This window comes from Diadema antillarum, unplaced genomic scaffold, assembly GCF_040938485.1.
Source record: "Diadema antillarum isolate AM-2024a unplaced genomic scaffold, OU_Dant_1.0 seq00000769_RagTag, whole genome shotgun sequence".
NCBI lineage: Eukaryota > Metazoa > Echinodermata > Echinoidea > Diadematoida > Diadematidae > Diadema > Diadema antillarum.
The window spans coordinates 460,212-475,962 of record NW_027271659.1 but is presented as its reverse complement, the minus strand read 5'-3'; the positions used below and the strand labels follow the sequence as shown (position 1 = coordinate 475,962).

Genomic DNA, 15,751 nt, shown 5'->3' with positions numbered 1-15,751 from the left:
GCGATTTGGAATATGGAAAAAATATAAAAGAATATGGGAGAGGTATCTTGCCACCCTCCCATCGCCTTGTCCCTTCTATAAACTTACTACATTAATGGGGAATGACAATTTCCGAAATTTTCCACAAAGGGTGCTTCAGATCGCTTTCTTTCAATTCTAAAAACTCAAAAGCTCCGCACGAGCGGGAGGGGGTATCCCCCTCTCACATCCTCCCCCTAAGCTATATACTTTGTACATATACACAGAGATGATGCACACTCGGAATTAAAGCCATTAACACTTCAAAAGAAAAAAAAAATATTTGTTTAAATTGTTATTTTTGGGAGGGGGCTGGAAAAAATTCAAGTATTGCACCAACAGTTTCAAGCAGATCGCTGAGTTTCAGGTCTGAAAATACAAAATCTCCTTCGTATGGGAGGAGAAGTGCCAGTTATCATGTGATTATGTACATTTACAGCATCAAAATGCGATTTCAGTTCTCACCGTGGGAGGGGGGACGACCCCCTCCCACACCCTCCCCCCTCGCCCGCCGCCCGCTCCGCTTGCTCGGGCTTGGTCGCGTTCATGACATCAGTGTAAGAATTAATACAAGAAGTTTATTTAAATGATATCATTTATAGGCGCATCGTTCAATCATACAAATTTACATCAAAATATACTGCTACCATAAACAAGTGGAACTGTTTCAAGTCGATAAAACACGTAAAAACATGCATCAGATTGCACCATTTACAACATCAAAATGCGAAAAGTTTTCACCGTGGGAGGAGGGACAATCCCCTCCCACACCCCTCCCCTCGCTCACGTTCATGACAGCAGTGTAAGAATGAATACAAGAAGTTTATTTAAATGATATCATTTATAGGCACATTGTTCAATAACAATTTTCGTATACTGATACCTTAAACAAGTGGGACTGTTTCAAGTCAATAAAACAAGCAAAAACACACATCAAATTGCACCATTATAGTACAACATCAAAATGCAAAAAGTTCTCACCGTGGGAGGGGACAACCCCCTCCCCCCCCCCAAAGATGAAATCCCAGCTACGCCGGTGCCCTTTCCCCGCTTGGTTTCCCTTAAAAACACTAAAAGAATGGGGATTGAGAACTTCCTAATTCCAAATGTCTGTCAAAAAAAAATCTAGTTACAGTTAGTGTCAAAACGCACCACCCCTTGAAAATAAGCCGGTGACGCCCTTGAGTTTCAAGACTTTAATCATTCAATAACGTTTAATTGTATGTATAATACACCGGCTCATGTTTCATGGGTTACAGTTCAGTATTCCGAAGGTTCGTTATTCTGGAGTGATGGATGGAGATTCGTAAATCCGACAATAGGGTTCGTTAAGGTTCGTTTTCCAAGGTTTCGTTAATCCGAAAATGGGGAAAACTAAGAAGGTTCGTTATTCTGAAGGTTACAACATTATTATTTCGGAAAAAAAAAGGTTTTAATTCCGAAGGCTCGTTCGGACGCACCTCGTTCTCATTTTCGGCTTACCGAACCTTATTTCATTTTCGGATGAACAAATATCGGAATAACGCACTTCATTTTCGGATGAACAAATCTTTGGAATAACGCCACCAAATGTTCGGATGATGCACTCAAAAAAAAAAAATCCGGGTCAGAACTGACACAGAACTGGGTCCGTTGGGGTCACACCCCGTTCCGGGTCAAAAATGACTTGGAATTTGGTCATGAAGACCCGGAACGGGGTCACCCGTCCCAATTCATGACTCCGAATGGGGTCATATCTGACCCCATTCCTTGTCATTTCTGACCCGGAACGGGTCAGAACGTTTAGCGTTGGTTTTGATATTCTACATGAATGGGAAGTAAATTGGATGGAAAAGAAAATGCGATCTACAGTAAATTGTGAGATGAACCCCCAATTATACTCCCCATTCTTTCTTTTTCTTTCTTTTCAATGTGATTATAAGCTGTAATGAAGACTACTTAAGTTTGTCGGTAAAGTAACATTTAGCTTAATAACTTCAAAAGTTTTTCAAAGGGTTACTACACTCACACATTCTGTGTGTATAGTGTTTAAAAATAAAGTGGAGAACTTATTATTTCCCCCTTCTTTAGATCATGATGACTATAGCTATACAAAATATCCCCTTTGTTGTGAGTGTTCTGGTTTTCAGTCATAGTAAGGCCTATATAAGAAGGATCAAAGCCCCCATTTATGGAATTTCACTGATGAGATAACATGAATTAGATCCGCTGAGTCAATAAGGCCTACACTCGTCATGGTTTAATTCAAACTTATAACGGAATAGTTGTTTGACAGCATAATTGTATTGTCACTGTAAAGAAAGTAATTATGTTTGTTTGCTTGAGGTATTCATGACTGACATTAATCGTTACTTTTTCCACCACGGACGTAACATTAGGTCTACATCAGTTGTATAAAGTTTTATTTGTGTCCCTGATGTGTGTTTAGGACCTGTTTATTGTTAGCAATTAGCAACTTAATATGCACAGATTTGGTCTAAATCTCTCAGGGCGGAATGTCAACAACGCCCCTTGTATTTCTAGACTTAGCCTTAAATTCACTGTATTCGTCTTTCAGTTTCTTTAGTTTTGTCTTTTCTGTTTCTTTATATTCTTTTGCCTTGTTTCCATGCACGGTACGGGCAATCAATCAATCATTGACAATGGATTGCGAAGATGCGTGGTTGCTAGGGTGGGTACATGGCGCGAATAGGCGCGGTATGTGGCATGGGCGTGTCGCAGGGCAATCCCACAATCCGGTAGCTGGTCATGGTCTGAGATGTTCTTCCGGTATCTCATCAGCACAAAGAAGACCGTTGTGCGATCGAGACGGAACCTTTCCACCGGGAGAAAAACACCATCCAGAAAGATGTCCGAGGGCCAGGAAGAACAGCCCCAGACCAACGAGGCCCCGGAGAAGACAGTTCTGGGTACGATGTGTGATTTTTAGGGTGTTTTGAAGTCGGGAAAGTGTGGTAATCGTGATGTTAATGTTGGCTGTCAATCCGTCTTGCTGCGGTTGTGTGTAGCCATCTTGAGTTCGAAACACGGACGCGCGTACATGTTCCACACTCGAGGCACACGAAGGTACACGCGGAAAGCTTTACTCTCGCGAACTCGTACTGGAGTTCACGCCGCCCCGCCACGTTGTTGCCAATGGACATGTTCTGCACGTAGCGTGGCCACCGAGTAGAGCTAGGCCTGATTCCACTCGGTTGGAATTCGAAGTATGCTTCAATTTTAAACAGCCACTGGCACATATTTGCCAGTGACGTTTTTACACAATTACGCACATTCCATTATGCTCCCCAATAGGTATGAAATATGAGAACAAAGAAATTGCTTAATAACCCAAAATTGCATCATTGTGACAGTGTGTGATGTTTGTCTGTGATGACATGTGTTGTTTGTAGACAGCTAGTGCAGTGTCACTCAATTGTCAGTGCAGAAAAGGTAAAAACCAGTCGCCCCCACAAAGTCAAAGGTTTAAGAAAGGCAGACTGATCCCATTGGCATTGCCCTTCATTGTAGTCCACAGGTTATTTACAAATAAACTTACATGTATAGTGAAGTGCCCGCACCTCGTCAGGGGCCCGAATACCGTCACCCCGCTAAAAACTGTTTTAAGCGCACTAAACAAAAATTTATGCCTGGGACTGCGTTCAGTACGCTTGAAACTTGACAGGGCTACCACAACCAAGCAAATATTGGTGAAAACCGAACAGTTTTTCGCGAAAATCTGAAATTTTAATCGGGATAGGACCCTACGTGTTATAGTATCACCACTGTCCCCGCACGCATCTTTTACGTGTATGTCTATGGGAGCATCACGGTCACCCGCACACGTCTTTTACGTGCTTTGTCTATGGGAGCGCGGGTGACGAGTTGCGGGCCCCTTCCCTAGCGCGCAACTTTTTCGCATCGTTCGCGTTTGACGACGATAGCTGCAAATTTTCGATATCGATCAGTGAGCTTGTGATTCCATTGGAATTTTCAGCATTTTTCCTGTATGTGAGTTGGATTTCAAAGAATTTTAGTGGCAAAATGTGATTCAAATATGCGCAAACATTAACTATGACGAGGTGCGGGTCACCCAAGTATACCATTAGTGCACCAGTTTCGACAAGACCCAGATTTCGACACCCAGCATATCACTTGATATAGAATCTAATCTTATTAAATCTTATGATTTAAATCTAGACACTCTACTCAATACAAACGTCTGACTTCAACAATCAACCAAGTTATCAATCACATTTCTGGTCAAACACCGTTTGTCACTTGTCATCATAATCCGACGGTAGAATATTTAGGAGAAAAGCAACACAGTGTCAGCAGAAATGTTGAATAGATGTCAGCCATTTTTAGGGGTTCAAAACAATGTGACGCATTTTGTATACATCGCCGTAAAATGAAATTCAACCATGCCGGTTATCTTACTTATAGTATCAGTTTGCTTGCCAAATCCTGATGTTTGATTTCATAATCGTCTTTAGTAATTTCATGGCTGAATTCGTGATAAATGAGCAAACTTGTAGTTCAAGAGTTGGCTTTGAGTTTGAGAATGTGGCACCAGATTTCGACATTCCCATGCAAAGACACGTTATAGAGGAAATAACAAGTTCTTGCGCAGGTATGATTGCTGGTTTGCATCCATAATGCAGTGTACGCGTACTGTACGCGCCATGTGATTTACGTATGTGTGATGCGTGCTGTGATTGTGTCGAAAAATGATGCTGGGTGTCGAAATCTGACGATAGCGACGGCGTGACGGAAATCGCTTAAAAATTGAACACGAGTGCATTCAAATGGGAATTCGCTCAAGGCATATTATTTTTGGCCTTTGTAGCTCATCTTCATATTGAAATTCCTAGGTAAAACGGTGCAGTATTGATGGTAAACAAGGAAATGTTAAAAACTGGTACCCTAACTGTACATTGTTGGGTGTACACTGTTCATCTTACATAAAACGTTGATGAACACAACACCTGTCAAGGGCTAACTGTAAGGCATCAACCACTTTTTGAATGAATCCCCTGTATCTTAGAAAATATCCCTCATTTTCACCTTAATTTCATACTCGTTCCACTCGAGGCAGAAAATACTGCATTATAGTGCAGATTCCTATCCCGGGCTCAGATTGTTGACTCGTACCGTATGGCGCGTAGTTCGCGGTGACAAACACGAGTGACATTTTTAATTGTACACCTACTTGCGCAAGCTCATTTTAATCGACCGCCCGTTTTCCCATTGAAAAGCATGTAAATCCAGTGAATGGGCAAATATGTCTTAACAATTATTAGCGGTACGTATATTACTAATTAATGAGGATTTTCTTCAATTCCTTTTCCTCTTGTTTCCTCAGGTTATTTACCTGTACCCCCTAATTTTTCTTGATTTGTATTCATGTTCGAATGTTCAAGCATATTGTGCCCTGTCCCACGCATATTTTTTATTTTATACGCGAGAAAGCCATTGCGCGAGGGTGGTCTGTCTAAATAGGTGGTCGATGAGTAGAAGACTTACTATACATCTGGCTTCACAAAATACCCTTCTGTTTATGGAGCTGGCGTGAAGTAGGGGCTGTAAAAATAAAAATGAAAATTACACATTCATCAACTTGATACTGACAAAGGGAGCGATTATTCCCCCTGCTTTCTGAAAGCGGTTAGTCAAGTGCTCTTCCATAATGCTAGAAAAGTGAATTTTTGTGGAATTTTCTGTATGTGCGATTTTCTTTAGATTTATGTTGTTGTCCACTCGTACGTCATACATTTGTACCTCTAATGTTAGTAGTCTCCTCATGTTACTCATCCAGCGGTTCCAACACCAAAATTTTGAAATTCTAACTTTGCATCGATTGTCTGATTTTCCTCAAACTTTCACTGATCTAGTGATGTCTTTTACATATTACTGTTTCACTCAATCCACATATTCCTCTTTTGGTTTGAGTTCCCTTGAAGATTAATGTGAAATTAAGGTATGACTTTGGTTTGATACGTGTTTAATTTTATTTAATGTTGATAGAATCAAATTGTATAAAAATTTACAGAAAAAAAAATGTTTGTCCCTTATTTCATTAGTTGCTGCACATACATGTACATGTACCATACATCTCCAAAATTCTAATTTTCATTAGAACATTAAAATGTTGCTGAAGACACACACAGCATACCATAATTTTGAGTTGATATAAACTTTACAACTGAGATATTCTTTGAGATATTCTTTGAGAGACACCCCCTGCCTTTTTGTATTTTATGTCTAACTGACTCTAGTTTGATGCTCAATAGGGCAGGCAAATGTAGTGCCGTAAATATAACCTATTCTTCCTTGTTGCTTGTTTTAAAGACATATTTGCCCCATGGCTTTCTATGAGTAATTTGTCCTAATTGTTTTTTTAAGGTTGTGATTTTTGTCTCAATTTCCGTACACCTTTAGCCACTAAGGTATCGGGCACCGTCAAGTGGTTCAACGTCAAGAATGGCTACGGCTTCATTAACAGGCAAGTACTATTTCTTAGTCTTCCACTAGGGTGGGTGTGCTGCTGTATACATGTATAGTTAAACTTTAATACAGTGTATCCTTCTTGAGGGAGGTGTACTAGTGATGAGGCATTCTGCAAGTCAGCTGATTATTATGTATTATACTTTTCAACTGTTTGTTTAGTATTGGTTGTCATGAGAACGATCTACCAGGTTAAATAGCTTTTCATCTGTCAAAAGCAAGGTTTGTGATAGAGTGCGTAATATATAGGAACCATGTTATAATGAGGACCTAGAAACCATGATAATTACCTTTTCTATATCAGGTTACTCACTGTAACACAGTACAGAAACAGAACACAAATTTGAAGAATATGAATGAGTCATTTATTAAACCCCTCAGGACCACTAGTACACATTTTATGTAAACATGTTTCTGGGCACCGTTTCACAAAAGTTGTCAGCGTTGACAAGTTGTCAGTCACTGACAATTACCATAGTATTCACAGTCAGTGACAAGAGCGTCTCAACCAATCAAAACCAAGGATTTACTGATATAGTCAGCGGTGACAACTTGTCAGGGCTGACTATATTGATGAAACACCCCCCTGATATGACTGAAAGATATGAAAGAGAAAAGGTAACCTCGATACTTTATCTTTTGTCTCCTCTCTCTATTTTCAGGGACGACACGAAGGAGGATGTGTTTGTCCATCAGGTAAGTCAGTGAACTGGGAATGAAGAGCTAGGCACAGGGAATATGATATCTTTGAAGTACAGTAGGTTGAAATGTGAGATCGACACCCCATTTAGAAAGTGTATACACAAAGTTAAAGGGATGGTACGGTATAAATTTGTGGAGATAGAATGGGGCTTTTAGCTTTTTGCGAGATACAAAGAAAACACTTGTGATGGAGTACAGAGCACACCATTTTAAGAGGAATTCAAAGTTTATTTGATGAAAATCGGGTTTAGAATGACTGAAACATCCAAAAACAAAGAATAATAAAGCGATCGTAATAAAGTGTGGGTCCCACACTTCATGAGAATCACTCTTTTTGGATATCTCGGCCATTTCAAAACCAATTTTTATCAAATAAACATTGAATTACTCGTATAATTACATGCTCTTTCATATTTCATAAGAGGTTTCTCATTATCTCACCAAAAAAAAAATGTTAGAAACCTGAAATTAGGTCTCAACCAAAACTATATGATCCCTTTAAGACACAGGAGTGCTTGCCAAAACCACATGCACAGTGCCTGAAGGGGACATAAACATTGATGCAGGGTTTAAAGTGCTTCAGGGACACTCCTGAACCAGGCCTCAAGAGGGGCAGAGATTTGCAGCACTTTAAGGAGGTGCATGGTCCCGGTATTTTAGTCAAATGCGTACGCGGGCGCACTGCGCAAGTTTCCTATAGAGACCTACGCTATCAACTCCTCTTTAGCGTTTACGCTTTGGCGCGCTTCCCCGAGTCCGAAGAAGTCCGATTCACTGTAGTCAGTGGTCCGATCACAGTTCGGCTCATGATTCGGCTGAGGGAGATGACAGCTTTAGCAAACTTCTTTTGTGATGTCATAATAACAAGCGCATATGCACACTCCCTGGCATTACTACAGACTGCGCTATGCGCAAAGAAGACAACAAAGGCAACATTACTTAGCAATACCTACGCACTTTACTCTTGATGACAGCTCAATTTCGGTAATCTTTGTATCAATGCTAACGGTGATCGGCAGTATCATCAACAGCGCCCTCTACACTACCGGGACTATGTACCTTTAAGGCCTGCTTGTCTGTTCATACAGAGAATTAGAGGGCTACGGGAGTGCTCCTGGAGTGCTTTAGATGTCCCGTGTGAATGGGGTATGTGATGTCTATTAGGCAATAGGACAAACATATGTGACCCTGCATAAAAAAACAACAACAAAAAGTCGCCAGACATGGAATTTTAGTTTAAAGCATATTCAGAAAGAGCAGACTTTAAGCTTTAAAATGATGTATAACTCAAATCAAATGGACTCTCATGACCTATCTTTCTACTGGCAAAAAGCACACACTCGGGGGAAAAGTGTGAACTGAGAAAAGAGACTCTGAAGTACAGTGTCTATTCAAGTGCTCAATCTTTACCAAGTCGTGCTGGCTGTGCGATAAATGGGACAAAAAAACAGGATGTAAACCAGTGGAGTAACAACTATGAAGGGATTATCAGATTAAACCGAAATTGAGCATGCCTTATCAACACATTCTGTCCATAATTAATGCCAACTTTCAAAGCAGTAGCATCATCCTTTTGAAAGTTATTAGAGTTGAAAGGGAAGAGTGTGTACGTGTACAAGGTTTTTAACTCTTAACGTGCCATGGTCGCCAAACGGCGACCTTAGTCCTAACGTGCCATGGTCGCCGATCGGCGACTAAGAACAGCGAGAAAAGCATTGATCATTTAAGTTCTTGTGGTACCGTAATGTGTTACACCAAGCAACTGCCAATGATATGTACTGGTAGCTGATTAGCATAGCCATCGTTTCCACTAAAAATATGAGCATGCTTATATTGGAAAATTTTGAGTAAATACACAATTTTTTCAGCTAGATGTATTTTTCTCACATCGGGAAAATCTGCAGCGGGCGCACCCTCTGCGAGATGTGTATGGATCAAAAGTCTCATAGGTAAACCACGCGTGTGTATGCTGTTGACTCTGCGTGTATTGTCTATGCGGTTCCACTCGCATTGTTCCGCTTGGACGCTGTCCTGCGGGAAGCTGCTTTGATTTTGTCCCTCAAAGACGGTCAGCTTTCGTTCGTCGGTCAAGTCTTTCATCTTTTTGTTTTGGTGAACGTCACTAATCATCCCCACGCTAGCATAGGAATTGCGCGTGGACAAAGGCCTGCCGATTTCAATAGAGTACGCCCGCCTGGGGTCCACGTAGACAAAAGGAGGATTAGCAGGTTCTTCCTTCTCAGGTGGACAAAAGACACTATTCCAGGGCCCGGGACAATTACTTTAGTTTCAAATACAGGATCTGGGACTAAAGGAGTCAGATTTGGGAATGAATTACTGAGGCAGAAAGAGAAATTGCTAAGACAAAATAAACTGCTAGTATCTTTGGAATCATACAATTCTAGAAGGCAATTTTGTTATCATTTGAAAGAGGAAATGTTGCTCTAAAACTTCCTCACAGAGTCAAGGGAGCGTTCCATTGAAGAAAAAACAAGACTGACTCTTTTTTTCCATACTACACAAAAATTTCTAATAATTGTTTTGATGTATCCAATATTTCTGCAATATTTCAGATTCAGATAGATATTGTGGCAAACTGACTGCATGACACGAAAGAGCAAACATTTCTTGATATATGTTGTGTAGAACTCAATTCAAAACAGTCAATAGTTTCAGAGATATGGCGGTTTTAAATTTCATTGTCAGTCCAGTTTCGAAACGTTCTGGCGTTAGGTAAAAACCTCTGGCACGTTAGGGGTTTTGGGCCTGGCACATTAAGAGTTAAGAAATCAAGTAAAAGGGGACTCTAAAGACTCACTTAATCACACTATTCTACCCAAAAATGTTGGAGATAGACTGCTAAAAAAACCCCCACACTTTCCTGCCTGTTTTATGATTACAAGCTTTAGCATAATGATGAAGAAGACTTGCTCTTTCAGAAAATCTGAGAAAGTCAAGATTGGCTAGGTTGGCCCATTTCAGCTATTTTCAGTCACACAAAATCAGTGTGTGTGACTTTTTGTTTGTTTTGTGATGCACTTCAGAGTACCATAAATGATACATGGAGATGTTCGTGAGCTTTGTACACTACTGAACAGAAATAGAATACAAATTCATATTTTTGAGGGCATAACTTTACAGAAAATTTTCTCTGCCATGAATTTATGAATTTTAAAGTGAAGTGCAGGAAAATTGGCCGAGTGAAAGGTAAATTACGCAAAGGTTTAATACCTGTTTTACAGCACACACTAATTTTTTTGCAGTCATAAAGTGTATCACAATATTGGCTCTAATCTTCGATGTGCGGGATTGCTTTGAAAAGTAACACCCCCCGAAATGAACAAGTGTCTAACTGTTTATTAAAGAAATGTGTCTTTTCAACTTGAGAAGTAGTACAGTGTCATGCTTTGATTGAATTGCATTCAGTTTTCTGCATTGTCTCAGTGCTAGGTAGTGTGCACTCACGTAAGGGGTTGTATCATCATTCATTTCTGTTTTGATTTGGTTGTTTCCACAGTCGGCCATTGTACGAAACAATCCACGCAAATACCAGCGAAGTGTTGGCGATGGAGAAGTCGTGGAGTTTGACGTTGTAGAGGGCGTGAAGGTAAATCTTACTCACTCGATGTATTTCAGTAATGTATCACTCTAAAATTACCAGTAATATGAGAATAATAATAATGAGAATTTAAAATCATTCAATTCCTATTTGCTATTTTTCAGCCATTGCAGTGAAATGAATGAATAATTGGCAAAGCTAATTTGCTTAAAAAGGGACATGTGTTCTCAAAAATGACTGTAATCAATGGAACATAAAATTCTTGGTGTCTTTCTGTCCTCTTCCCAAATATTCTCCAGTTAACCCTTTGAGGACGAGTCCCGACTATACTCGGGCAGGTGTCTATGGGAAATGCGTGTTATAGCAAAATTAGTCCGTCCTCAACGGGTTAACCCAACTATTTAGAGTTAATACATAAGTGGATAAGCACAGTAAATTTGAAAGTGTGTCAGGTAAGATTTCTCTGTGTTGCTGTACATTGGATGAAATTGAGAATTGATTCTGTGTTTTTTCCCATTACAATTTGGCAAGGGCATGATGTACTCCTGGAAAGGGTAATTGCAAGAATGTGACATACTTGCTTTAAAATGATTGTTTGATTTTAATAGTAATCAAAATATACCTTTTGATTCCTCTTTTTGTCTGTGCAGGGCAATGAGGCAGCCCGTGTCACTGGCCCCGACGGTGCCCCAGTCCAGGGCAGCAGGTATGCGGCGGACAAGCGCCGCTACCGTGGACCCAGACCCCGTTACTACCGCCGACGCAGACCCCGCGGCTCCCAGGGAGACGAGGGAGAGGAGGGCGCGTCGGACGAGAAGGAGGCGGAGGAGAACAGCGCCCCACCGCCTCGAAGGTCATACCGCGGAGGAAGGGGCGGTTACCGCGGACGAGGCCGGTACAGGGGGCGCAGACCCCAGCGAGGAGAGGGCCAAGGAAGCCCGGACGGTGACCAGGTGAGGAGACGATACGAGGAAAAAAGATGCAGCGCCCAGGGCTAGTTTGGTCTGATGTGACTCGGACGTATCTCTACTGTAAAACTAGAAACATTCGTGGCATGATTTTTTTTAAAAATTGGAGCCAACAGCCTTTTTCGCAGCATGAAACTTTTATGAAGTACCACTGAGATGCAGTTCACTGTGTAGACAAAACTTATTGTGACTGGTATCTCCTTGGAAAATTTGTAAAAATTTCATGCACATGTAAAATTTCAGATTTTACAGTATCTCTTCCAAAACAAAATTCTTACACAGCATTACGAAGGTGATACTTCCAATACTTATGCTGTGAAATACTAGAACATCCAGTTTTGCTTTTTTTATGTGGTGGTAATATATATAATGAAAAACTTGTAACTGAATTCAACTGATGAACCACAGAGCAAGAAGTCTGATAAGGAGTGTGCTGCTATTAATTGCAATTAGACCATCTGGTCATTAGACGAAATGATAATTAGCCAAACTGTGCATTAGATCAACTGAGGATTAGACCAAACGGGCATTAGACGAAATTGATAGTAGAACAAATGGGTTTAGCCGTCATCGTGTAGGACGAACTGGAAAGTAGACCATCTGATAATAGGCCAAGTGGCAATAAACTGGAAATGGAGGGGACTCAAAGGTGTCAGTCCTATCCATTGCTTGTTATCAGTCATGTGAAATAAATCATAATACGTAATTCTTTGATGGTGCCTCCAGAACGGTGATGGCGGTGATACAGAAGAGAGGGATGGTGACAGGCAGGAGAATCGCAGGCGCCGCCCGTACAAGAACCGATACCGCTACAACCAGGGTTATCGGCGTCCCCAGTCCCGCGGAGACGAGGATCGCGACGAGGACAGGCAGAACGGCGACGCGGGAGGAGAGAAGGACGGCGATAGCAAGAAGCAGCGCCGCCCATACCGGCGCCGTTACCGCGGCCGCAAGCCACCCACAGGAAAAGGTGGCGATAACAGAGGAGACAACGGAGGACAGGTAAGCGGTGGTACCCTTTAACCCTAACCAGGCCGGGCTTTTTGGGTTGTTCTGTGACGTAATATATGCTTAAAGGGAATGGCTAGTAACTGATCTGTGAGAATCAGTGGGAATGCTGGGGGATGATTTTTCCAATTCTTGTGGGATTCATTTAAGAGTACATTATATATCTATTGTTGCATGAAAATCATTTGCTTCAGAATGGTCTCATATTCAAGTAATGTGCAGTTTAATGTTTCCAGGCTAGCATGCCTGTACAGTGACGGGGCATTAAACTGCACATTACTTGAATATGAGACCGTTCTGAAGCAAATAATTTTCACACAACAATACATGTAGATATATAATGTACTCTTAAATGAATCCCACATGAATTGGAACAATCATCCCCCAGCATTCCCACTGATTCCCACTGATCAGTTACCAGCCATCCCCTTTATAATCATACATTTTGCTCTAAATCAGAAAATATAGCTCCTAGATTCCTAATTTTTGGTGATAACATTCTTGGAAGCATTCCTAACAATGTCTTTGAAAAAGACCTTGATATCAAAATTAATTTCTTATGTATTGTATTGTACTATAAATTTTTTATGTATTTCTTTGTTTTTTGACCATTTTTATAATTTTTTTTTTCAAAATTTATGACAGAACCAATTTCAAGCATAATTATGCTAAAATTAATTGATTTCAGCCAATGAAATTGAAAATAATCATATCTTTTTGAATGAGGGGAGAAAACTCCATTTGCATAGACATTGTACACAACATCACGGTTTTGAGCAGTTTTCGGTCTGACAAGCATGTATAAAAAATCATGCAGCGTCGTATAAACCGTATGGCCGATTTTCACGAAAATGGTGTCATAAGATGTGCGAGACATGAAAGTAAAAAGTCAGTGAGCGATGTGGTCAAAAAATTTAATGCGGCGGAATATTCCTGGAAAATGTCGAGGGGGGGGGGGGTGATTCAACTCCCCTGGTCATATTAGCACAAAGCCTCCAGACTTCTTCCAAATTTCGTAATCACTGTTGGACCACAAAATTAAGAACACACAAAAATATCGCCACCTGATCTTGATCGCATATTCAATTTGCAGAGTGAACAGACCTTTTTGTCAGACCAGTAGGTGCCCAGTTTTTCCATTTTTTACTGGTCCATTACTGAAAAAGTTACTTGGCGGTGATTTTTTACTGGTCAAGGACCATAAGACCAGTGCCAGTGTGCAGCATTGCATTATAACAAATATTGTTAAAGATAATATAAAGTTTTGGTACCTCAAAAGTTTCCCTGAATTTCCTTGTCCTAGTTTGTGTTTCAGGTTAAAGTACCTTTCATATAACTAACACTGAGACTTACTCGCTCCAAAGTGCTCTCATGTCTTAGTAATCATGTAATAATGGTTTCGTACAATATGTGTACATTGATTATCGCGGTACCGCGTCGAGTGACACTAACGGCTCGTTCGAATTTTTCAGAGCCCGCTCTGCTCCGGTACGAAACCATTATTGCATGATTACTAATAAAGACATGAGTGTACTTTGGGGCGAGTAAGTCTCACAGTGTTAGTTAAATGTATATGAAAGGTACTTTAACCTGAAACACAAACTAAGACAAGGAAACTCAGGGAAACTTTTGAGGTACCAAAACTTTATATTATCTTTAAAGCAGAATTTTGTTACACAAAGGAAAAATTCAGGTCCCAAAATTATTGCATTTCTGTCTTTGTATACTTTATTTATTAGGCTATAATAAAATTTCGACATATACATGTAACGAAAGAAAAGTGCCAGTCCCGAGGACTTCATTATGGAAGTTGCTTGTAGAAATGAATGAAATGGTGCTCTTAATGTATTCGAGACACTGGAACTTGTGCAGAGTTCAAGGTTTGTGAAGCTTCAGTGCATGTAACTGTGAGCGTGAGCAGGTCGTTGGCCATGTTCGTGACCGCACCCGTCCATCTCCCTCGATTGTCTTTTCAGAATGATCCCTCAGACGGACCGGTCATCAAGGAGGAGCCTGCCGCGGCCGCAGAAACGAAAACCACCATCAAGAGTGAGGAGTAGAGGAGACGGATGACGATCCAGGAGCACTGCACCTTGCCCATAGCTCTCACGTTTTAAATCTAAGGCACTTTACACAGGTCCAGACATTGCTCACTCGCAACATGAACAACTGTAATTCCAACCGAAACAGAGAAAGCAGGCGCATGGCACGTTTACTGCGCTTCGTACCCGTCTGTAACCCTTCACCGCAGGGATTTTGATATCAAATTTTCCGTTCTCTATACTGGCATATCATAATTTCACTGTAGCGTGGAAGTGGATGGGTTTAGCGGAAAAAAAAAGCCAAAAACAAGTAAATATATATTTTGCATGCCTCACATCATTACAGTGATATTCAAGTACTATCTGCATCCACAATCCAGCGGCACATGCACTCTTTCTCTGTTTTGCAATGAAAACAGTATTCATTACATGGAACGCTTAGTGAATTGACAAACAAGAACTATAGAATTTGGCCAAAAAAAAAAATCAACCAAAAACAAAAGATGAGAGAATGACTACATTAGACGGAGGTATGTGGTGCTTTATGGGAAGTAAAATGTGTGAACTGTTCACATGGTGTTTGCATTTCCCAAGCGCTGTAGCACCTTGGCAAGAATTGAGCATTCTGCATCATTCAAGATGACCACTTGTTTTTACACCAGACTATGTATTCATTTTGCAAATCAATCTGTGGAGAAATATAGCAAGACTCTTTTGAGTAACTCCGCGATTGCATAAGCATTATTTAATTTTGGCTTGAAAAGAGAGAAACAAAAAGTTCCATTTTGCCTCTGAGCAGTGTCACCTGTTAAATGAGTGGCAGGTGTAAGTTTGGTGTTAATTTGTATTAGTTCAAGGAGAATAAACACAAGGATTGAAGAGAAGATTCCAAGTAGATCATATGATAACATCTAGAAGGTACATTGTAAGAACCATACCTGTTTGAATCGCCTGTTGCAATACCTGCG

At 40.6% G+C, this 15,751-nt stretch overlaps 1 protein-coding gene across 1 annotated transcript; it reads left to right on the top strand.

The window, feature by feature from the left end:
• Positions 1–2,811: 2,811 nt before the first annotated feature.
• On the top strand, positions 2,812–15,664 carry LOC139738824 (uncharacterized). Its single transcript, XM_071649459.1, has 7 exons — positions 2,812–2,927; positions 6,439–6,502; positions 7,167–7,200; positions 10,724–10,813; positions 11,416–11,718; positions 12,460–12,735; positions 14,718–15,664. The coding sequence occupies exons 1-7, from the start codon at positions 2,867–2,869 to the stop codon at positions 14,799–14,801; spliced, it is 912 nt and encodes a 303-aa protein (XP_071505560.1). The 5' UTR covers positions 2,812–2,866; the 3' UTR covers positions 14,802–15,664.
• The last annotated feature ends 87 nt before the right edge of the window (positions 15,665–15,751 follow it).